Source organism: Halichoerus grypus, chromosome 6, assembly GCF_964656455.1.
Source record: "Halichoerus grypus chromosome 6, mHalGry1.hap1.1, whole genome shotgun sequence".
In the NCBI taxonomy this organism is placed as follows: domain Eukaryota; kingdom Metazoa; phylum Chordata; class Mammalia; order Carnivora; family Phocidae; genus Halichoerus; species Halichoerus grypus.
The window spans coordinates 1,069,393-1,091,734 of record NC_135717.1 but is presented as its reverse complement, the minus strand read 5'-3'; the positions used below and the strand labels follow the sequence as shown (position 1 = coordinate 1,091,734).

General features: G+C 66.7%; 1 protein-coding gene across 3 annotated transcripts; it reads left to right on the top strand.

Annotated features, from left to right (window-relative positions):
- The first annotated feature begins 1,497 nt into the window (after nt 1-1,497).
- On the top strand, nt 1,498-21,967 carry MICALL2 (MICAL like 2). 3 transcript variants are annotated; one of them, XM_036105554.2, is made up of 17 exons: nt 1,498-1,790; nt 8,902-8,950; nt 10,454-10,595; nt 11,455-11,642; nt 12,318-12,433; nt 13,100-13,876; nt 15,537-15,793; nt 16,869-16,962; nt 18,188-18,324; nt 18,712-18,876; nt 19,356-19,420; nt 19,514-19,637; nt 19,735-19,825; nt 19,960-20,033; nt 20,587-20,701; nt 21,328-21,374; nt 21,739-21,967. In XM_036105554.2, exons 1-17 carry the CDS (start codon nt 1,648-1,650, stop codon nt 21,831-21,833), a joined length of 2,679 nt encoding a protein of 892 aa, XP_035961447.2. In that variant the 5' UTR covers nt 1,498-1,647; the 3' UTR covers nt 21,834-21,967. The 3 variants fall into 3 exon arrangements, with proteins under 3 accessions (XP_035961447.2, XP_035961446.2, XP_035961449.2); XM_036105553.2 differs by having other exon boundaries at nt 19,353-19,420; XM_036105556.2 differs by lacking the exon at nt 18,712-18,876.
- The last annotated feature ends 375 nt before the right edge of the window (nt 21,968-22,342 follow it).

The following is a 22,342-nucleotide window of genomic DNA, read 5'->3' as shown; positions in this document are numbered from 1 at the left end:
GGCGGGGGCAAGAATGTAGCTTAAACCCCTGGAGACCAGAGCTCCAGCCATCCCCCACTCTTCCTTCTGAGGGAGGTGGGCCTCCAGCCCTGTGTGTCCCTTGTGAACCCCTGTGTCCACCCCCTGCCCTCCCCCCAGGCCTCTTCCTTCCTCACTGGCTTTTCTAGTTCTCCTAACTGCTGCCCTGGGGGTCAGGAAAACCCAGTTGGTTCCTCGTTCCAGGACCAGCCACCAGCCTGGCTAAACTGGCATGACACTGTCCTTTGTCCTCCTGCTGGGAACCCCCCCCCCCCCCCGCAGGTCAGGGCAGTAGTCATGGCCAGCCTTGATCCCAGGTCCGGGGGCTCCCTGTCTAGCACCTCCTTGCATGCCCCCTGTGATGGGGAGCTCACCACCTACACACAGGCCTCACTCTCATTGCTGGCTGGGCAGCTGGATGTCCACCCCTCAGGGCCCAGATGCTGGAAAGAGCTAGAATGCCATGTGCTGGGTCTGGCCTGGAAGACCTTGGTTTTTGCTCCTTCAAGTGGGCATGGAGAAGCCACCCCTTAGCCCTGCCAGGGGCCAATCATGGGGAAACACCCTCCTTCCTGTGGGCCTTGTCTGGACAAGCCTTGGAGCTGGGGGGCCGGGAAGGTGAGGTCATCGCCCATTTCTGGCGTCAGTGTTTCCGGCTGTCCGGTGGCATGGCCTCAGCCAGGGCTCCCGAGAATGTGGAGCGGAGCCAGCCGGGTAACTGGGGGCCCCACAGGAGGGAGAACCCCATGACTTCTGTCACAGATGCTCAGGGTGGAAAACCAGGACACACGGACCAGCATGACCACCGAGGGGCGCGGCGCCCCAGGAGCAGTTCCGTGGACAGGCCCGCGGGGGGAGACTCCTGGCGTGCAGGACCTCCCCCCGCGCCCCCCAACGCCGGCGGGGCCACTCGGGGACCGCGCCCCCTTCCCAGCCTCAGCGCCCCGGGCTGTAACCCGAGAAGCGGGACCGCGGCCTCACCTGGCCCCCCGCCAGCGTGAGCACCCAGGAGGAAAAGTCCCCTGAAAACCCAGAAACGCAAGGGGCCTTCCCGCACGGGGGGGTGGTCGGGGGGGTCGGGGGCGGCCTCCCGAGGTCAAGGGTGCCCAGGGCCAAAGGCAGGCCGGGGCGCTCCACCACTTCCTAGCCTCAGTTTCCCCGTCTGTAGAGTGGCTTTGCCCCTCACTTCTCCACGACAGTTGGTTGGCGGGGGCGTTGAAAAGAAAGTCCCAAAGCCGCCCAGGAGTAGTGGAGGGCGGAGGGGCTCGGACGGGAGGTGGGATGGGCGTGGCTCCGGGCGGGGGCGGGGCGGGCCCTCGAGGGGCGCGTCCTGGAGGGGGCGTGGCCGGCCTGAGGCGGAGCCTGGCGGGAGCGGGCCCTAGGGGCGGGGCCGTGGCCTCTCCTGGGGGCGGGGCCTCTCGGGGCGGGGCCTCTGGGGGGGCGGGCTCGGGCCGCACTCCCGCCGGCGGCGAGGCTGAGGCTCCCGGTAGTCCGCGGGGCTCCGGCGGGGCTCCGGCGGGGGTCGGCGCCAGGGGTCGGCGGGTCCGCCGGTCGGCGCGGGCGTCCGTCCGCGGCTCCGGGAGGCGCAGTTGGAGCCCCGCGGCCGCCGGGGCGCGCGCCGCTGCCCGCATGGCGGCCACCAAGGCGCTGCAGCAGTGGTGCCGGCAGCAGTGCGAGGGCTACCGGGACGTGAGCATCACCAACATGACCACGTCGTTCCGCGACGGCCTGGCCTTCTGCGCCATCCTGCACCGCCACCGGCCCGACCTCCTGTGAGTGCGCCGCAGGCGGGGAAACTGAGGCCGGGGCTGCTGGCGCCGCCGGGCGGGCGCTGTGTGGGGAGCCGCGCGATGGGGCGGCGCGGAGCGGGGTCCCTGCAGCCACCACCCGCCCGGCGGCCTCAGTTTGCCCGTCCACCGAGTGGAGCTGGGCCGGAGCCAGGCCGGCCGGCCGCCCCCGCCGGCTTAGTCAGTCCGTGAGTCAGGCCGGCCGCCGGGCTCCGGCCACAGCCACTCCTGCCCCCGCCGCCTCCCTGGGAGAGGGCCGGCAGGGCTGCCCTTCTGCGCCCCTGAGCGCGCTGCTGCCCACGGACCGGCCCCAGATCGGGGGTGCTGCGCCCCGGCACCTTTAGGAATGCAGGCCAGGGGCGCTGTGGGGGAGGGGCGGGCGCAGGCCTGCCTGGGCACCCTGGAGCCACAGGTATGAGGTGGAGGCTCAGCCCCTATCCCTGGGAGCCGAGGGACCCGGCAGGGGAGTGGCCTAGGGCGACTCCCCAGGAGGGTCTTGGTGGTGGCTGGCAGGCTGGCCCTGCCTTGTCGCTGGATCTTGTCCCCACGCTCGACCCACTACATCGGTTATTCACTCAGCAAACGCTCTGGCTGAGTGACTGGGACCAGGCTTGCGGGGGCAGAGGTCTGTGTGATGAGGGCCTGGCCCCCGACTCATGTGAACTGGAGATGGGGAAAGCGCCAAGGGAGGTGCCAGGACTGGGGGTGGGGGACTGGGGTTCAGGAAGGCTGTCCTCGGAAGGCCACCTGCCTTCTGGAAAAAGCATGATGTTCAAAAGCATTCTGAGAAGCTGGGGCTGGATCCAGGGGTAGGGTGGGGTGTGTGTTTGCCAGGGAGGTCTTGGGGCTGGGAGAGGCCAGAGACAGCACCTCAGTGAGACCCCTTTCTGTATAGATGGGGGAACTGAGGCCCAGAGACCAGACGCCCTTGTTCCGGCACAGAGCATGTCCGCAGAGCCAGGGCTGGCCCTCGGCGCTCCTCCCCTGCACTCAGATGTACTCTGTACTCCCAGGCACTCTCCCGGGAAGCTAGTCTTGACAAAGGCCTACGCGTACTTCCTCCTCCTGCCCAAAGTTGTGAAATGCATTTGAGGAGCCTCCTGGGGAGGCCCCGTGTGGCATTTGGGCAGCAGCTTCTGCCCCCTGCCCAGGGATGCACGTCAGTTACCTCTGGAGGCAGAAATGTTGGGCAGAATGGGCTTTGATGGGTCGGTGGGCTAAGGATGGGACCTGGAGTGGAGGTGGACAGGCCGAGCCCACCTGGGAGCACGCAGGGTCCCAGGTGAGGCTGGCTGGGCCTGGACAGGGCAGCATGAGAAGCCTGCAGTTATAGGCAGATAGGGTACGGCCGTCTGCTGGCCAGCAGCCTGAGGACGACACAAGGGGTGTCACTGGAGATCTGGGGCTTTTCCGAGCCCTGGGGGCTTCCATCTGCTCCTTGCTGCGCTGGATTAGAGGCCTGTGTGTGTGTGCGGCGCATGGGCCTGTCCCAGCATGCACTGCCCAGGCGTGAGCACAGGTGTGCACTATGGGTGTGTACCGTGCTGGCACGAGCAGGCGTCACATAACCGTTCCTTTAACCGTTAACGAGCGTCTGCTGTGTACTCGGCGCTGCTGGCTGAAGAACATGGACTTGGCCCTGCCTCAGGGAGGGACATCGAGGGCGTCACTTACCTCATGTACTGCTGACTTGGCTTTTGTCCATCTGCCCCGACTGGCCTTCAGCTCCAGAAGGGTGGAGATGTCTTTTTTGGTCACTGCCTGTCCTCGGTGCCTGGAACCATGTCTGGCACATGCCAGGTGCTTGGTGGATAGGAGCACATGGTCGGAGAGCTGCCGATAAGGGCATGCACCTGGGCTCCGCAGGGGTGGTAGGAGCTGGGCTCTGCAGGTACCTGTTTGCAGGGGGCAGGGAGAGGAGGCCACATGACCATGGAGGCCGGATTGGAGTGATGGGGCCACAAGCCAAGGAACGCCTGGAGCCCGCGGAACAAGGAACAGATGTCCCCGCGAGCCTCCGGAAGGAGCACGGCCCTGCCGACGCCTTGATCTTGGACTTCTGGCCTCCGGAACTGGGAGGGAGTGGGTTTCTGTTTGTGGTCAGCAGAACATCAGTGCAGCTTCTGACACGTGGCAGGTGCTGCGGGGGCTGGTGGAACACCGTGCACGTAGGTGGTGCGGACACACGCTGAGTGCGGGCACATGCACGTCCTCTGTGTGCCTTACACTCCCCTCCCCCGCCCCCAGGCCCCATGCTGCACACCCACCCCCAGGGGTGCGGGGAGGGGAGGAAATACGCAGTAAGGGGTAGTGCAGGATGCCGCCGTCCTGGGGACGCTTCCGAGGCCAGACTGGGGCGAGCCCCCCCCCATGCTCCCCGTCCTTCAGAAACCCTCTGGCCGCAGGAGAGTGGACATCCGGCTCTGTGTCTTCTGACTTTGCCACCAGGAAGGCCTTCCCTGCGCCCCATCCCCAGCCTTCCTACTGCACCAGAGCTGCTTCCTCCCCGCCGCCTCCTGCCGGGCGCTGAGCCAGACAGGGGGCGGTCGGCTACTCCCACCCTACAGCTCCGCTCCTGCCCCTGTGCGGCTGGGTCGTGCGGCCCTGCCCCGGGAGGCACATGCAATGCGCTGGTGGCCCCGCGGGGGCCCCCGGAGGTGTGCATGGGTCGGGAGGCGGGCGCACCTGAGACGCCCCACCAGAGCTGGCCGGGCAGCACCAGCGCGGGCCCCTCCCTGGTCAGCCTGCCCCCGAGTTGTGGGCTTTCTCGGGTGGGCCTCCAGGGTGCCGCCCCAGGTCTGTTTCCCCAGTGACGCCTCCTCTGCCAAGCAGCCAGGTGAGCGCGGGAGCCGCCCAGGACAAACAGCCCCTTCCTGCCTCGGGCGGTAGACCTGTCAGGGCTGGAGCGCGTGGCCGGGCTCCTGCCCCTTCTGGGCTGACCAGGGGTGGCTGAGGTTTTCAGGGGAGACGCAGGAGGTAGGGGTGGCGGCTGCCACCAGGAAGGAGGGGGCAGGAGGCCTTCCCAGCAGCTGACAGAAGCACCCGGGCTTCCTTGGGCCTTTGTAAGGGTTGTGGACGGTGTCCCCAGGTGGGGGTTCTGCGGCAGACTCACTGGGCCTCCCAGCCCTTCAGTCCCATGGTGGGGGGACCTGATCTTTCTCAGGTCCCTCCAGCTCGGGAGGCCGATGTCAGGGCTGGGGCAGAGCCAGTGGTGGTGGAGTGTCTCCCTGGCCACGGCGGGGCTCCCTGAGACGCGCCCTGAGACTCGCACGTAGTCCGGAGTCAGGAGAGGCCCCCACCCAGATGCTCGGAGACAGCACTGCTTCCCTTCCTGGGCCAGAGCAGAGGGTGGGCTGGGCCCAGGCGGCTAGGCTGGCCTCCCCTCCCACACCGGCCTCTTGGCCAGCAGGAAGCTGCCTGGGGACAGAGGCCTTCTGTTCCCCAGCCTGAGGGCCTGCTGCCCAGGCCCCCGCGGCCGCCTTCCGGCAAGACTCTCCAGGATGGACATGGGGAGCGCTGCCAGCCCACCTCCTCGGGGCTACCCGGGGCCAGTGCCCTGTGATGCCCCCCCTCAGGCCACCACAGAAGCCCCATGGCTGACTCTTGGTTGGACCCTGCCCCGGGCCAGGGTTGGGGGTCAGGGTCTGCTCTGGCCTGGGGGAGGCCTGCAGCTGGGCAGCCAAGGCTGAGGGGTCTCACTTGTCCACCAGGTGCAAGGAGATGGGGCCCTGAGCCCTGGGCCCTGCACCCACCGGGACCCTCCTCTCTGCCTCGGGCCTCGGGCACCTGGTCACGTCGCATTCCTCCCCATGCCCTCCACCCGGCCTGAGATCTGTGCTAGCACGTGCCAGCGTCTCCCTCCCCTTCTGCCGTGGGGCTTCGGTCTTGTCTGTGTCCCTCTCCATCTCTGTGTCTCCCCTCTTCCTCCCCACTCCCCGTTCCGGTGGGACTAACTCCAGATGTGCTGGGAGTGCCTGGAAAAGACGCCTTCCCTTCGGTCAGCCCCTCCCAGCGCAGCGCCCACCCCCCGCGTGGCTGCATTTTGTTCCGGGAAATAAACAGCGTGAGGTCAGCTCTCCAGGAATTTGGAAGGGGGTACACATTCCCAAGAGCCCCGAAAGCCTGGGGGCAGGGGGCTGGCTGGCGCAACAGCGTGAGGTCAACAGTCTCGCCAGCTGTGGCCAGCAGGAGGGGCCGTGCCTCCGGCTCTTGCGGCCAGGCCGGGCCGGGACTGGGCACACACTGGCGCCCGGCCGACGGCAGACAAGTCAGCGGCCACAGGACACACGTGTAGACCCAATGAGTACGTTCATGGGCCGGTGTCGAGAGCACAGACGGACGCCACAGAAGTCCCCTCGCTGGGCGAGCCTGGGAACGAGTCCGTCGGCAGCATTTGCAGAGGGCAGCTGTGTGCGCAGGTACCTTGGAGCTGAACCAGAACGGAACTGGACTTACATGACAGGGATTCGACGGAAGCAGGACCTAACCGGGGTGGGAGGGGTGGGGGCGCCCTGAGCCGCAGCCCACCCGGTGTGCAGGCTCTCGGGCTGCAGCTTCCTCGCCGAGGGGCAGCCACGCAAGTGCCCGTGAGGGTGCAGCTCATGCGTTTTGGTCCAGCAGGGCCTTACGTGCCACCAGGCCGCCTCCCAGAGGGTTGGCCAGAGCCGGGCCGTCAGTCTGGGGCGACCAGAACAGCAGACATGCGTCCCCTGAGTCAGGTGCCGGCAGGTGGGCCCCTCCGGAGGCTCCGGGCCTCTCCCCTTGGCTGGTGGAGGGCCGGCGCCCCTCTGTGTGCTTCCAGGTCCTGATTTCCCTTTTTATAAGGACGACAGTCATTTTGGATTGGGGCCCACTGTCATGACCTCATCTGAATGGGATTCTGTCTGTAAAGAAGATCCTGTTTCCAAAGGTCACGTTTTGAGGTCCTGGGGGCTAGGACTCCAACAGATCATTGTGGGTCCCAGTTCAGCCCATCCCCACAAGAGTCCCCGATGGCGGTCGCGTTGGACTTCCTGATGGGGCCGGGCGCGGTCTCCTTGGCACTCGGAGGGGTTTGCGGGGCAGCTCAGTCCAGAGATTGCTGCCAGCACCGGCCCCAGAGCGCCGGGCCAAGCAGCCCTTAGGGACAGAGGCGACGCCGGCCGAGCCCCGAGCTGTGGGGGATGTGTGCTCACGCGGCAGAGAAGCAGACAAGCGTCCACTGGGGGCCCTGCAGGTGCCTCTGGGGAGGCGCCGGGGCGGGTGTCCCGGGCAGGGCAGCTGTGTTCCGCACGGAGGGAACAGCGTGGGCTGAGCTCGAGAGGCTGGGAGGGCAGGACCCTGGGTGGAGAGCTTGCTTCAGGAGGGGTGCGGTGGCCGTGAGACTGGCCGGGGGGGTCCGGCCCCGCTGCGGAGGCCTTGAGGGCCCAGGGTCCTGGGGGGGGGTCCTTGACCTTGGGTGGAAGGGCACCTCAGCAGCTTCCGACCTGCCCGCCTTGGCACCTGCTGGGGGGGGCCGGCACCACCGCGGTGAGGTGCTCCCTCAGGGTCTGGGCAAAGCAAGCGCCCGCCCCCCCCCCCACCGAATCCGCCAGGCGCGCCGTTGCACCCCCTCCCCGCAGCAGATGCAGGGGGCCGGGGGCCTCCTTAGCCCACGTGTTTGCAGACAAAACAGAACTTGTTATCCTGCCCTCCCACCACCAGGGCATCTTGCTGAGGATGCGGCGGTGTGGGTCAGTGACCCAGGGCAGGTCTGGAAAAGAGATTGAACTTTCAAAGGGATGGGCTGGGGGAGGGAGAGGACCCCTGCAGACGGAGGGCCCGGCCTGCCGAGAGCCCCCTGGGCCACGGTTGGAGCCGGGCCACTCCGCGTGCCGTGGATGCTGGTGGGACAGACCCAGGGTGACCTGCGTGTGGCCGCGCTGAGGAAGCAGGAGGGTGCCGCGCCCGCCCCTGCTGCCCCCTGGCCGTTTGTCCACCTGCAGACAGAGCTGCCGCCATCTTGTCCTGTGCACAAAAGCACCGTCTGTGCTCATGGGGTGGTCTTAGCATCTGGAACACGTTACCTGGGAGGTGGTCTGAGCGGATGGTGCGATCTCCCTGAAGCTGGCAGGGTGACGGACGCGAGGCTGGAGGCCGGCGGGGGCCTCCTCAGAGGGAGGTGGGCACACGGCAGCCCCATCCCCTCCCCACCGCGTGGCCTCAGGCCAAGGCCGCCACGCCCCGCCGCAGCCAGGCCCCGCAGTTCGCATTGGAAGCTGCTGTCCTCCTCCCAGATGGGGACGCTGAGGCCCGAGGCGGGGCTCCCCCAGGGTCGCACAGCACAGCCTGGCTGGGTCGGGACACGGCTCCTGCCTAAGCCCTTTCCCATGCTACAGGGCTTCCAGAACCATCCAGCGCACACTGAAGGGGCCGAGCTGCTGTGGAGGCCCCACCGATGGGTGTTTGAGTGGCGTGTGTCGGGACAGGCGCCTGCCGGCCCGGTTGTGTTTTCTGCTCCTAGCCGACGGGCTGAGGTGTGCCCGTGTTGGGTGGGGGCACCGAGTCCCTTCCAGGCTGGGCCTGGCACCTCGGACATCCGGCACCCCCAAGGTCAAGTGTGGGGGGGGGCCTGACCAGTGGGCAGCGTGGGGCTACGACCCCCACTGCCTTTTATGTCCACCCCCTGGTCTCACCCCTGGGACATGGGCCTCCTGTGACCCACGAGGCCATGAGCTTCTGGGAGTTTGGAAGCAGCCCACTTGGACGTGTGCCCGGCTGCACTGCCCAGGCTGGTGTCTTTGTCTTGACCAGAGGTGGCTGTGGGAGGACAGGCCCCTGCAGTGGGTCCTGGCTTGGCCGTGGCCCTTCCCCACCCTGTGGGGACCCGCTGCCCAGAGCCTGTGCGTGAGCCTGGCAGTGGGGGGTAAGGGCTCAGCCTCTGCAGGGCACCAGAGGTGAGGGCCATGGCTGCGGGGGCCGATGGTCTCCGGGGTGCCGGCGGGCACTGCTGAGCCCGGAGCAGGGCCGGCTCCACCCACTCGTGGCTGCCGAGTGACCTCGTGCCTTCAGAGCTGCCACCCCCGGCCTCGGTCTCCCTCCCTGAGCTGCTTTGGACGCCTGCATTTTTCTCTTCCAGAGACTTTGACGCTCTCAGGAAGGAAGACATTTATGAGAACAACAAACTGGTGAGTGCCCCTGCTCCTGCCTGCTCGCCGGCGTCACCCAGGTCCCAGGTTCCCTTGGGCACCACCAGGGCAGTTGCGGGAGGGGCCGGCCCCGCAGGCGAGCACCTGGCGGCCAGAGACGCGCTGCTGAGCTCCGCAGGCTGTCCTGAGCCGGGTGACCCAAGCCCAGGAATAGCCTCTGGTCCGGCGCCGGCGCCCTCCTGGGCCCCTTCTTCCTGTCGGGGAAGGACGGGTCGGGAGTGGCTGGGCCTTGGTTCCCATCCACGGCAGAGCGGGGACCAGAGGTGGCTCTGGGAGGACCAGCCCTGGGGCGGGTCCTGGCGGGGCCACGGCCCCTCCCCACCCTGAGGGGACCCCCATCCCGAGTGACAGGAAGTCCTGTAGCCTGCGGGCGGGATGAACACATGGGGACAGTGCAGCAGAGCTGTGTGTGGTCGTCCTGAGGGGACAGGGCAGGCCTCGCCCAGGAAAGATGGAGCCCCCTGGGCACTTCTGGGAGGGGCGAGCCTGGTGGGGGGGCTGCCGGGGCAAGGGCACTGGGCCGGAGGGTACCTGGCTGGTAGGAGAAACAGCGAGGGGGTCGCAGCTGGAGCAAAGTAGGGGTGCGGCCGGAGCAGAGTGGGGGCAGCGGGAGCAGAGTGGGGACCCGGGGGGAGCAGTGGGGGCGCGGCCAGAGAAGAGTGGGGGTGCGGAGGGAACAGAGTAGGGGCGCAGCCGGAGCAGAGTGGGGGCGGCGGGAGCAGAGTGGGGGCCCGGGGGGAACAGTGGGGGCGCGGCCGGAGAAGAGTGGGGGTGCGGAGGGAACAGAGTAGGGGCGCAGCCGGAGCAGAGTGGGGGCGGCGGGAGCAGAGTGGGGGCCCGGGGGGAACAGTGGGGGCGCGGCCGGAGCAGAGTGGGGGTGGCGGGAGCAGAGTGGGGGCGGCCGGAGCAGAGTGAGGGCAGGCCGGGCGTGGGAAGCGCTTGGCCTGCTCTCCGAGGGTTGCTGTGCCGGGAGTGCTCCGGGTCCACAGGATCTGTGTTGACAGCGGAGTGGGGGGCTAGGGGATGATGGTGGCAGCAGGAAGAGTCAGATTCTGGATGTGTTTTGAAGGGGAGTCAAAGGAGATTCGAGGCCTTTGGCCTGAGCACGGCAGGAAGGTCACCCGTGGAACCCTGTTTTGGACACATGAAGACTGAGGTGTCCCCCTCAGACGTGGTGTGGGCGTCTCAGCAATTCAGGGGAAGGGTGCAGATGGGGACTTGAGGATCGTCAGGTGAGGGACGGGCATTGGCAGGCAGGCGGCGCCAGGCTGGCCACGGCAGGGACTGGCTCCCCAGCTCCTTCAACCCTGCGTGGCCAGGATATGGTCCCTGTTGTACAGACTGGGAAACTGAGGCTCAGGGAGGTCATGCAGCCTGAGCAGAACCCAGACCTTTCTGGGCCTGAGCGGGTTTCTGGCCTCCTTCCTGGCGGAGAAGGAGGAGGGGTGTCCCCAAGCCCACCCATGCTGACCACTCCCCCAGGCCTTCCGTGTGGCCGAGGAGAAGCTGGGCATCCCAGCCCTGCTGGACGCTGAGGACATGGTGGCCCTGAAGGTGCCGGACCGGCTGAGCATCCTGACCTATGTGTCCCAGTACTATAACTACTTCCACGGGCGCTCCCCCAGTGAGTCCCTGCGTGACCTGCCCTCTCAGGCCTCCGCGACGCCCACCACCAGCTTAACAGCAGTTTTCAGCGCTGCCCGGCAGGGCAGGAAGCAGGCAGGGAGGCCCTTCTGGTGCCACATGTGCGGGGCTCCCTGAGCTGTGGCCTCCTCTCCGGGGGAGCAGGCCCCCCCCATGCTGCTGCAAGTGATGAGCACGGGTCCAGACCCTGTAGGCCCCACACCACCTGTCCACCAAACGGATGCGCCCAGATCCTGCCTCTCCTTACACTCTTGGCCTCAGTTTGCCCATCTGCACCCCTCGAGCCTATGCCCACAACTCTTGCCTCAGGCAGCTTTGCAGACCCCGTGTGGGCTCCCTGGCCTGGCTCCAGAGGGCCCCCCCACCCCGTTTGGTCCTGACATTTGGCCTTGTAGACACCAGGCTGGCCCTAGCGGGGTGGGGCCTCCAGGCAGGGCAGGTGGGTTGGGGACAGGCCCAAGGGACTTTGTTCTGGCTGCTTTGTGCACCCCGAAGCTCAGCCACTTCCCCTCCCCCCCACATTCCTCATCCAGGCCTTAGAAATCCCCGGAATCACTCTGGGCACAGGACCAGCCCCGCCTTGATATTTCCACTTTGTGGAGAAACAGAAAAGTTCCACTTCCCTGACCCCACATCGGGGCTCTCAGAGCCGGAGGGCAGGGGTGTGTATGAGGTCAGGCCCCTGCTGGGAATGTGCGCCTGTGGCCGCTCCCGGCGGCCCCTCCCGTGTCCCCGGACAGCAGGAGCCGCGCCTCCCATAGCCCCGGGCTCCTGCGGGGGACCCGGGCCCGGGGGGCCCCAGGTGCTTTCAGAGCCTGACCCTACTTGTCTCGTGCCAGTTGGGGGCGTGGCTGGCGTCAAGAGACCCCCGTCAGACCCCAGTGAGGAACCGTCCGGGAAGAAGGCCCCATCCCGGCTGGCCAGGCCCTCACCCGCTCCAGCCCAGGGGCCGCCACTGTCTCCAAGTGGCACAGACCCCGCCGCCCAGTGGAAGGACAGAAGCTCCGGGGGCCTCCTGCTGAAGACCGTAAGCACCCCAGCCCCGCCTTCCCTCCGGCCTTGGGACCGAGTGTGACCCCTGCACCACCTGGGATGGGGGTCCCCTTGGCTCCCAGGCACGGCCTCAGCCGCCGTTCGTGAGGATCGGCTTCAGGGGCTCCTTCAGTTCTCCACGGTTCGGATGGGATCCCCATCGGACAGATAGGCAACTGAGGCCCAGGGAGGTGGCGCAGGCCGAGCAGAGCTGGGACCCTGAACCCAGACTTCTCTGGCCTCCTGCCCCTCCCTGCTGGGTGGGCCAGGGAGAATCCTGAGTGTGTCCTGCCCACCTGCCGGGGGCGTTAGGGTACCCCCACTTCCAGAGGTGAGGGATGGAGACGGGTGACATGCTGGGGTCGGGCGCCCCCTGCTGGCCCAGCGTGGGGAGCTAGCCTTGGCCTGGCGTTAGGCCTGCTGCCCCTCAGGTGGCCCCAGGAGCGCGGGCATCTGTCCCTGGTGCCCCCAGGTCCCCGAGGTCAGGCCCCCGGCCCTCTCCTGGGGCTGGGCTGCAGACCCTGAACCTGGCTGCGCCCGGCAGGCTGCTCCCCTCGGGACCTCGGGTTCCTGGTCTGTAAAGGGGGATCTCTTCGCCCGTTGATGGGCAGCTGTCGGGGGGAGGCCTGTGGGGGGGGGCTCAGAAGTGTCAGCTGGCACCCTTCCCAAGGGCCAGGCCTCCACGAGCAGCCCCGTCAGCAGCGCCTGTGGGGTGTGCAACAAGCACGTGCACCTCGTGCAGCGACACTTGGCCGACAGGAAGCTCTACCACCGGAGCTGCTTCAGGTGGGCGTGTGCATGTGTGCACCCGTGTGTGTGTGTGCGCGTGTGTGCGTGTGCCCTTGTGCACGTTTGCAAGTATGCATGTGAGCCCGTGCACCTGCGTGTGCAAGTGCGTGTGCCTGTGTGTGCATGCATGTGCACACGCCCGTGCATGAGTGTGCACGTGTGTGCATGTGCACGTGTGTGTGCGCGTGCCCTTGTGCACGTTTGCAAGTATGCATGTGAGCCCGTGCACCCTGTGTGCAAGTGCGTGTGCCTGTGTGTGCATGCATGTGCACATGCCCGTGCATGAGTGTGCACGTGTGTGTGCGTGTGCGCGTGTGTGCGTGTGCCCTTGCGCACGTTTGCAAGTATGCATGTGAGCCCGTGCACCTGCGTGTGCATGCATGTGCGCATGAGTGTGCACGTGTGTGTGCGTGTGCCCGTGCGTGAGTGTGCACCTGTGTGCGTGTGCTGACAGGTACAGACACTGGGTGTCTGCGCCCCAATAAGGTCCTTGTGGAGTCCTACTCAAAATGGCTGATGACAGTGAGGAGAGGTGTTTGTTGAGTGAGTCAACCGCCACACGTGTGCACACAGGGCTGCACGAGTGTGTGTGCCTGGGAGTGTGAGTGGGGAGCGCACATCAGCCTGGAGCGCCCTCACGGGTCTTCCTCTGCCCTGCACCAGGTGTAAGCAATGCTCCAACACGCTGCACTCTGGGGCCTACAGGCCCACCGGCGAGCCCGGTGTCTTCGTATGTTCCAGCCACCACCCCGAGGCCGCCTCTGCAAGCTCCACGTGGCGGGGCCCGGCCCCCCAACAACCAGGGGCCGTGCTGTCAGACTCCAAGCTGCCCAGTGCCCCATGGAAGGCCCAGGAGGCAAATGGGCTCCGAGACACAGGGCCAAAGGTCAGGCCAGAGGCCCGGGTGAGCAACTCAGCTGCCAAAGGTGTTCCCACCCCAGCTGACCCTCCGGCCACCGCCGCCTCCCACGTCCACGCGGGGAGCCCGGCCGGGCCCAGGTTCTCGGCGGTCCTCCAGGCTGGCAAAGCCAGCATGCGTGTGGCCAACAGCTCCCCAGCAGGCTGGTCATCGCTGGTCGGGGAGACGGCAGCAGTCAGCCCCCGTCCTGCCCTGACACCGAGTGTCCCGGACTCTCGCCCGGCCACCCTCCAGGGCCGGGTGACCCCCCAAGCAGCAGCCCCCCAGACCAAGGTCAGTGTGGGCCCAGCGTCTCCAGGCCCAGCAGACACCCCAGGCTGGACCCCATCAGCCTCCAAGATCCAGCAGGCCCGGGAGAGGTTCTTCCAGACTCCTGGAGCCGCCCCCAGCCCTGGCCCAGCTGGCGGGGCCCCAGCTCCTGCGGATGCACCTTCTGGGGACAGCAGCAGGGAGCAGGCGCTGAGCTGCCTCCTGAAGGCCCTTCCCAGGCTCGGGGACACCGGTGCCCAGGCGCCTGGCAGGTGGGTGGGGGGGTGCGCGGGGTCGGGGGCAGCTGAGGAGGCTCCCCAGCCTCAGCTTCCTCATCTGGGAATTGGGAATGAGACGGGTCCCAGAGTGCCCGGTGGTCAGCAGGAGGGGACACTGTTGTCACATAAAGCTATGGTGGACACACTGTCGGGGGCACGGATGCTGCTCCCTGGGGCCGCTATGTGGCACACAGAGAGGATACCCGTTTTATAGATGGGGAACCAGGGGCTGTGAGAGGTCCCAGTGTCCTCCGGTTTGACCCAGGCGGAGCTCATCCCCCCTCAGTCCTGTGTGGCAGTGCTTGCCCAGTGCCCTCGGCACGCTGGACTTGGAGCGGGCCCTGAGGGATGGGGGGTCCCTGCAGCAGTGTGCTGAGGCTGCTGGGACAGAGCACCACACACTGGCGGCTTCACCGACAGAACATTGTTCTCTCCCAGTTCTGGAGGCCAGAAGGCCAAACACGAGGTGGGCAGGGCCACACTCCCTCCGAGGGCGCTCGGGGAGGGTCCTTCCCGCCTCATCCAGCTCCTGGTGGCCCCACGTTCCTTGCTTGGGGTCACACCCTCCATCTCGGCTTCCAGGGTCACCTGAATTTCTCTCTGTGTCTGTTCTCTACTCTTCTGTCTCTTACAAGGACACCCGTCACTGGACTTAGGGCCACCCTAATCCAGGATGACTTCATCTGTACTTGATTACGTCTGCAAAGACCCTATTTCCAAACGAGGCCATGCTCTGGGCTTCCGAGTGGAAGTGAATTTGGGGGGGGACACCATTCACCATACTACAGTGGCCCATGAGTAAGGAGATAGCACACCAGGCTGGCTGACGATGCTGTGCGTGCTGCCTCGTGCGGCCCCTTATTTTGGGGGAGCATTCTGGCTTAGAGCTGCTCCTTCCAGCTGGATCAGCCGGTGGTGCCCCGGGAGAGCGAGCCTGCCCTGCCACTCCAGGCCTGGGGGTGTCCCGGGCACCCGGGGGCTGAGGCCGCATGGCTGTGAGGGCTCTCTGGGGACGCCCAGCGGGATGTCTGCCCCGGGGCGGGGAGCTGCTCCTCCTGGTCTCTGTGCACCCAGACAGCCGGGAAAAACAGGAGGGAGAGATTGGTTTCCTAGGGAGCATGGGGCACATGGAGGAGCTACTCTGGCTTGGAGAGGTTCCAGCCCCCTGCCCTGGGCCCTGCTGGGAGCCGGCGGCCCTGCTTCCTGCACGCATGTGCGCGCAAGAGGATGCCGGATGGCCGGTGTTGGGCTGCCTGTGTGGAGGCCTCACGCATGCTGCTTAGATGGGGCTAGGCGGGCCCTGGCTCTGGGCGGGGCTTCCATAGTAAATCCCAGGTGCTTCTGGGCAGGTGTATGGAAGAGGGAGGGGCTGTGGGTGTAGCCCCTCCCCACACCCCATGCATGGTGTGTTTTGGGGGCATTTTAATCTCAGCCCATGGCAGAGTTATACGGGAAGGTAAAGTCAGGTGCCATATACATCTGTGCTGGAAGTGGGTGCCCGTGGCCTGTCCCTCGGAGGGGCTGTCTGTCTCCCTCAGGAGGGTGGATGTTAAGAATCAGCTGCCAGGGAAGGCTGAGGGGCTTCTGCCTGGGGGTCATGGCGGGAAGGGCTCTTGGGTCCACCTGTGCCTGATGCCTATGCTCTTGCCCACAGGCCCTCCCCTGCTCTGAAATCCCATACCAGAACTGAAGGGCCACAAGCAAGTCCATCAGCCAAGCTGTCACAGATGGTATCCCCCCAGGCCCTTAACCCCCCTGCGAGGACTGAGCTGCCAGCCCCCCTGAGAGTGGGCACCACCTCACGGGCATCCACATCACCCCAGGTGGGCAGGAAGAGCCCACCTGTATCCTCAGGGGCCAGCTGGGCAGGTGCCAGCTCCAAGCTGAAGCCGGAGGCCCCACTGGCAAAGGGTGAGAGCTCCCCTGGAGCAGGGGTGGGGTGGGGAGTGGGGCTCAGGGTGCAGGGGGTGGCCGCTCTGCTCCTTGGTCTGTGGTTCTGCAGTGCTTTGCCGGTTCCTGCCCGGCTCCCGGGCTCGCCAGCACTGGGTGCCTGTCCTGTCACCTGCGTCACACCACCCCTGGTCCTCGCTCTCTCCCCAGTCTGCCTGACTTCAGTTTGGGGTGGCAGATGTCTCTTGGGGTGGCGCAGCTTTATGGTCACTGTTTGCCGCCCGCCTGCCCTGCCAGCCCTTCTTGCTGAGGCCCCATGGCCCCGGTTGTCAGTGTCACTGTCCGTGGGGATGATGCCAGGCCATCCGTTACTCCTCTCCTGCTTTGCCCTGGTCGCGGCCTCACCCCCTCTCCCCTGGCATCTTGCGTCCACGGTTCCTGTGTGTCTGTTCTTCCTGCTCTGTCCTAATGATGGTACCCTAGGGCTCCTCGCGTCCTGTAGCCCCCCTGGGCCTGGGCCCCTCCCGGAGTCCCCTCCGACCGCTTACTACTGTTTCGTGGCCTCATGTTCCAGGCATCGTTATGTATACTTTTCTGGGTAATTGTGAAATAGGCTTTTTCTGGGCACCCGGGTGTCTCGTAGGGGTGCCCTGGCATTACTGAGCTGGGCTCAGAGAATACCCCATGCAGAGTGTTTTACCAAGATCTTTCCCTCGGCTGAGCCCCTGCCACGAAAGCTGCTCTGTTCTGAGCCAAGGAGGCCTGTAGATGGGCTGTCCCGGCTTAGCCATCCATCCCACAGACGCACAGGCACTCAGCATCCATGGGGCTCACCTGGCCTCACCCTCACTGTCTGGCAGCAGGGGAAGTCGAGGCCCAGAGAGGGGAGCGATTCCCCCGGGCACACACAGCGCAGGCTTGAAGTCCTCAGCCCACCCCGAGCCCGACTCCTTCCCGTGGGCCGGGCTGGTTGTGTGGGTATTTGAGAAGACCTGGCTGCAGGAAGCTGGGGTGGGGCGGGTGAGATCCAGTCTTTCCCAGCAGACCCCTCCACCCGGAGCACCCCCCATGAACTGTGTTCCTGCCTCCCACCTAGGTGCGAGTGCCAGCCCCCAGGAAGGCCAGGAGGACGGGCCGGCAGGATGGAGGGCCCGCCTGAAGCCTGTGGAGAAGAAAAGCCCTGCTGAGAGGTGAGGGGGGGGAGGCGGGGCTCTGGGGGGGCTCCCCTGGACCTGCACCTGGGCCTGTGGCTTTGTGCTCATGGAGCCTGAGGATTAGCACAGGGTCAGGCATACGGTAGGTGCTCACCAGATGCTTGCAGGTGAATAATGGCACACACATGGACTGACTGACATGCCCATGGGAGGGATGTGTGCACATCTGCTCGGACCTCTCAGCAGTAGTAGCAGAAACCAGTTCACACCCACCTGAGTGACGGGGGGGCAGTCACACCGCCTGAGTGACGGGGGGGCAGTCACACCGCCTGAGTGACGGGGGGGCAGTCACACCGGCCTGAGTGACAGGGGGCAGTTCACACTGGCCTGAGTGATGGGGGGGCAGTCACAGCACCTGAGTGACGGGGGGACAGTCACACCGCCTGAGTGACGGGGGGGCAGTCACACCGGCCTGAGTGACAGGGGCAATTCACACCGGCCTGAGTGATGGGAGGGCAGTCACACCACCTGAGTGACAGGGGGACAGTCACACCGGCCTGAGTGATGGGAGGGCAGTCACACCACCTGAGTGACGGGGGGCAGTTCACACCGCCTGAGTGACGGGGGGGGCAGTCACACCGCCTGAGTGAGTGACGAGGGTCAGTCACACCGCCTGAGTGACAGGGGGACAGTCACACCGGCCTGAGTGATGGGGGGACAGTCACACCGGCCTGAGTGACAGGGGCAATTCACACCGGCCTGAGTGATGGGAGGGCAGTCACACCACCTGAGTGACAGGGGGACAGTCACACCGGCCTGAGTGATGGGGGGGCAGTCACGCCACCTGAGTGACAGGGGGACAGTCACACCGGCCTGAGTGATGGGAGGCAGTCACACTACCTGAGTGACAGGGGCAGTTCACACCGCCTGAGTGACGGGGGGGCAGTCACACCACCTGAGTGAGTGACGGGGGGCAGTCACACCGCCTGAGTGACGGGGGGGTAATCACACCGGCCGCCCTGTGTGCACCGTAGCAGTGCGTGGCCGGGGGCGGGCAGCGGACGCGGTCCTGCACCAGCTGTGAGGACCTGAGCTGGTGCTCGCACCCACAGAGGTGAGCACTCGCAGGAACACACACCTGTGTTCTAGGAGGGTCACCGCCAGTCAGGCACCATGAGCTCCTTCCCTGCCTCAGGTTGTCTGCACCTGGGTGTGGGGGCAGCCCGTCCTTCCCTCGGCTGACCTCCTGCCCTCTGTCTAGGGTCCTGGCAGAGCCTCGGATGGGTGAGGCACCTGGGAAGGTCCGTGGGAGCTCCGAGGCGCCCGTCCACGTCCCCCCGACCCCTCTTCGGCCTGACAGGACAGCGGGCGCAGCTAGCCCCGGGCCCAGCCCCTCAGGTAATGCTGGGTGGGAACCCGGGGGCTCCAGGTGCCCGGCCCGGGAACGCGGCCCCGTGGTGCTGGAGGGGCTGGTGTCCGGGGTGGCAGCCTGGGTGTGAGTGTTTGTGCCTTTACACTTGCACGTGCGTGTGAGTGCCACCCCCGGACCCATGTCCAGCCCTCACGTCACTTCCCGCGTGGCCTTGAGCCGGTCTCCAGCCCACTGGACTCGTTTGCCCTGGTGTTGTCGAGGATGCGGACGCTGGCCTTCCCGGGCGGACGTGGGCACAGGGCTGTGAGGGCTGATCCTGTGCTGGCCGGTGGCCCCCACTCAGGGAAGCAGTTGGGGGGAGGACACCAGATCTGCCAGCTTGACATGTGGCCCTGTCCCCTGCCCCTGGGCAGCCGCCTCCCCGTCCCCGTCCCCATCCCGCCGCAGGAAGCTGGCCGTCTCTGCCAGCCTGGACGTTTCTGCCAACTGGCTTCGTTCTGAGCCCTCGGGGCAGGAAGTCCCAGCCCAGAGCTGGAAGGAAGAGGAGAAAGGGAAGCTCTCTGCTCAGGGCAAATCAGGTCAGCCCCGAGACCCCAGCCCCCATTTCTAGCTGGGCTGGAGATGAAGGGGCTCATCTGAGGAGGGGGCGTCTGGTGGGGTTTGCAGGAGGATGAGGAGCTTACGGGGCTCAGAGCGGAGGGAAGGCACGCAGGGGAGCACCCGCGGGTGGCCAGGCTTGGCTTGGGGTGGGGCGGGGCCCTGGAGGACCCCGTCCCTGAACCCTTGCTCACCAGTAGGGAAGGGAGGACCGGACAGGGTTCCCTGCTCCTATCTACCTGGTGATGGTGGAGTGTTTGCTCTTGGGGTGCCCGGGCTGCTGACTTGGGGGGCATGGAGGCCGGTGGGGATGGTGCCTGGATCTGTCTGTGAGCTTTGGCTTTTGGGCACCAGCGGGCACTGCTGGGGGGGGGCAGGGCTGCCGGGCAGGTGGGGTGGGATCGGCGCAGCTTTGGGCCTGATGCCCCCAGGCCCAGGAGACTCGTCTCGCCTTCAGCAGGGAGGCCCTTGGGCTCGGCTGGTGTCCCCGCTCCACCCAGCAAGGCAGTGACCAACCGTGCCAGGGTGAGTAGGCCAGGTGCAGGTGGGCTGGGAGCGCAGCCCTCCAGGGCATGGCCCGGCATCTCCCGTGGCCCCTCACCGGCCCTTCGTCCCCAGCTGCACCCTGACTACGTGCCCCCGGAAGAGATCCAGAGACACATGCAGAACATCGAGAGCCAGCTGGACGCCCTGGAGCTCAGGGGCGTGGAGCTGGAGAAGCGTCTTCGCGCCGCCGAGGGGGGTGAGCCGACACCCTGCCCAGTGCCCCGGCCCGGCCTCAGCCAGCTTCCCCCTGGGGCCACCCTGGCCTGACCCATCCTGGCGCCCCCTCTCCGCAGATGCCTCCGAGGATGCCCTCATGGTGGAGTGGTTCCAGCTCATCCACGAGAAGCAGCTACTGCTGCGGCAGGAGTCGGAGCTGATGTACAAGTGAGGGGTCCAGCCTCCACCTCTGCCCGGAGGGCCCTCTCCTGGACGGCCGCCTCCTCTCGGCGCCCGCCGGGCTCAGGCATGGGGGAGGCCAGCCAGGCGGGCCGGGCCTCACGCCTGCGTCACCTCGGCAGGGCCAGGGACCAGCGCCTGGTGGAGCAGCAGTTGCACCTGGAGGGGGAGCTGCGTCAGCTGATGGCCAAGCCCAGTGCGTCCCGCCCACCCCGGGGGAACCGCGGCCGGGGGTGGGGGGCGCTCAGCCCCGGGGGCGGCGTGGGTGCGGGCTCTCCTCCCGCCGGCCGCCTGGGTGGCCACCCTTGGGAGAGGCTGCCACTTGCCCAGGGTCAAGTCTCACGTCTCCCCTCCAGGCTGTGTGTCCTTGGCCGGGGCACTCAGCCTCTCTGTGCTTGCAGAGCGGGGACTGCAGGCGGTAGGGCCTGACCAGCGCGGCCTGTGGGTGTTGTGGGTGGTGGGGCTGAGGGCCTGGCAGTCCCCCTCTGCCCTCCTGCTGTGCAACGGGGCCAGTGGCGCTCGGGGCCCGACCTGGCCGTTCTTCCACTCAGTCACTCATTCATTCGTTCGTTCACCCACCCGTCCACCCGTCCACCCGTCCACCCGTCCATCCAGCGTTGGCAGATGGGCAGACCCTGTCCCCACTGCCCCCCACTGCCCCCGAGACCCTTCCCCCACCTCCGGGGACGCTGTGTCCCCGAGCAGGGTGGGGCGGCAGGGCTGCCGCTGAAGGCGGGCTGTCCCTGCAGAGGGTCTGAAGTCCCTCAAGGACCAGCGGCGCGAGGAGGACCTGTTGCACCAGTATATCAGTACGGTGGAGGACCGGAGCCACATCGTGGGCTTCCTGGAGGAGGACCGCCTCAGGTGAGGGCGTGCCAGAACCCCGGCTCCCCAGGCCGGGCCTTGGCTGGCCACCTCGTGCGCAGAGCCTGTCCCCGCCGTCAGCACAGAGGAGCGAGAACCCCCCCCCCCGTGTGCGTTCTGCGGGGCCCTGAGGCCGAGGGCAGACCCAGCCAGGCAGCCTGCCTTAGAGGTTGTCCCGGACAAAGCCCTCGAGCCCCGTGTCCCTGACCCGTCAGGGGTCAGCACCTGCTGCTGGAACGTTCCGTGATGCAAGTGGCTCACTGTGACCCATGCAACAGGGGAACGGAACTTCAGATTTTATTTTTCCTTAAATGCCCCCAGCCACCTGTGTCTCCTGGAGCTGCACTGGGCCGCCGGCTTTGTGACCATCCCCGGGGGCATCCCTGTCCCCGTGTGTAAATGAGGGACCCGTCAAGGCCACAGGGTTTGTGGCCAAGTTTGTTGAACGGGTTAAGTGAGCTGAGGGAGCCCTGGTCCAGGTCCTCCCAGGGCCCTCGTGTCCCCGTGCCACCGACGAGGGTCTGGGCCCGGAGAGGGCAGGCATTGCCTCGGTGTCAGATGGGCTGGGGGCGCGGCTGTGAGTCCCCGCGGGCAGGCCGCTCACTGCCGCCCGGCTCCTGTTTCAGAGAGCAAGAGGAGGACGAGATGCTACAGAACATGATCCAGAGTCTGGGTAATGGGGGGGCCGGGGCAGAGGTGGGAGGGGCGGGGGCCAGGACCCCTAGGGCAGATGCAGCCCGAGGACAGGAAGGCTTACGCCAAGGGAGCAAGCTTCCCGTCATTCGGTGGGGCCGAGAGGCAGCCCCTGACCGTGTAGTCAGGGTGAGGGGGTGCCCGGGCCGGCGGGTGCCCTAACGGCAGGCACCGAGGCGGTTCCCACGAGGGAGGGCAGAGGGTCAGGGCTGCTGTCGGGACCTGGCTTCCTCCAGGCTCTGGGGCCCAGGGAGGGCTTCGACGGGAAGGCAGGAGGGATATATGTGGCAGGGGCAGTGGCCGAGAGGTGGTGAGTGTCCTCAGTGTCCACCCCCCCCCCCCAGACCTCCAGAAAAGCAGCGGGGACCAGAAGAAGAAGTCCAAGTTCAGCTTGTCCAGGGTCTGGTCCCTGAGGAGCAAAAGCAGGACCCCCGAGTGAGCCGCCCGGCTGGCTGCAGGACCTGTGCCCTTGGCTCGGGCAGGGTGGGCACCGTGGGAGTGGGAACATGGGAGTGGGGACCTGCACCCCTCCCCATGGGGTCTGAGCCACCACAATAAAGAAAGTGACCACGTGATGGCCTGGGCTCCCTCTCCTGTTCACCACGCGCTCCCAGGCGGCCTGGCGCCTGGCCTGGAGGTCTTGGCCAGCTTCCAGTTTTGCACCAGTGTAGACGTGCCCGTGGCCTTGAGCAGGCGCTGACCCTCTCTGGACTGGCCCGGACCCTCTGAGGTGGGCATTGGAGCTGCTTCCTGGCCTGGCTGCACGACGGGAGCCGGGGACAGGGCGGGTCTGTGCCAACTGCCCTCAGGAGCTGGCCCCAAGTGGGGATCTCCAAACTTGAGATCTGTGACCTTGGCCTTGGGGCGGAGGTGAGCTGTGCCCTGGGACGGAGGAGGACTCCAAGTCCCGGACCTGGTGCCAGCAGGGCGTGGGGCTCACCGCCCTTC

Coding starts and splice junctions, on each gene's coding strand:
- MICALL2 (XM_036105553.2), top strand. CDS start 1,648: ATGGCGGCCACCAAGGCGCTGCAGCAGTGGTGCCGGCAGCAGTGCGAG. Junction 11,643..12,317: donor GGGGCCTCCTGCTGAAGACC/GTAAGCACCCCA, acceptor ACCCTTCCCAAG/GGCCAGGCCTCCACGAGCAG. Junction 21,375..21,738: donor GAACATGATCCAGAGTCTGG/GTAATGGGGGGG, acceptor CCCCCCCCCCAG/ACCTCCAGAAAAGCAGCGGG.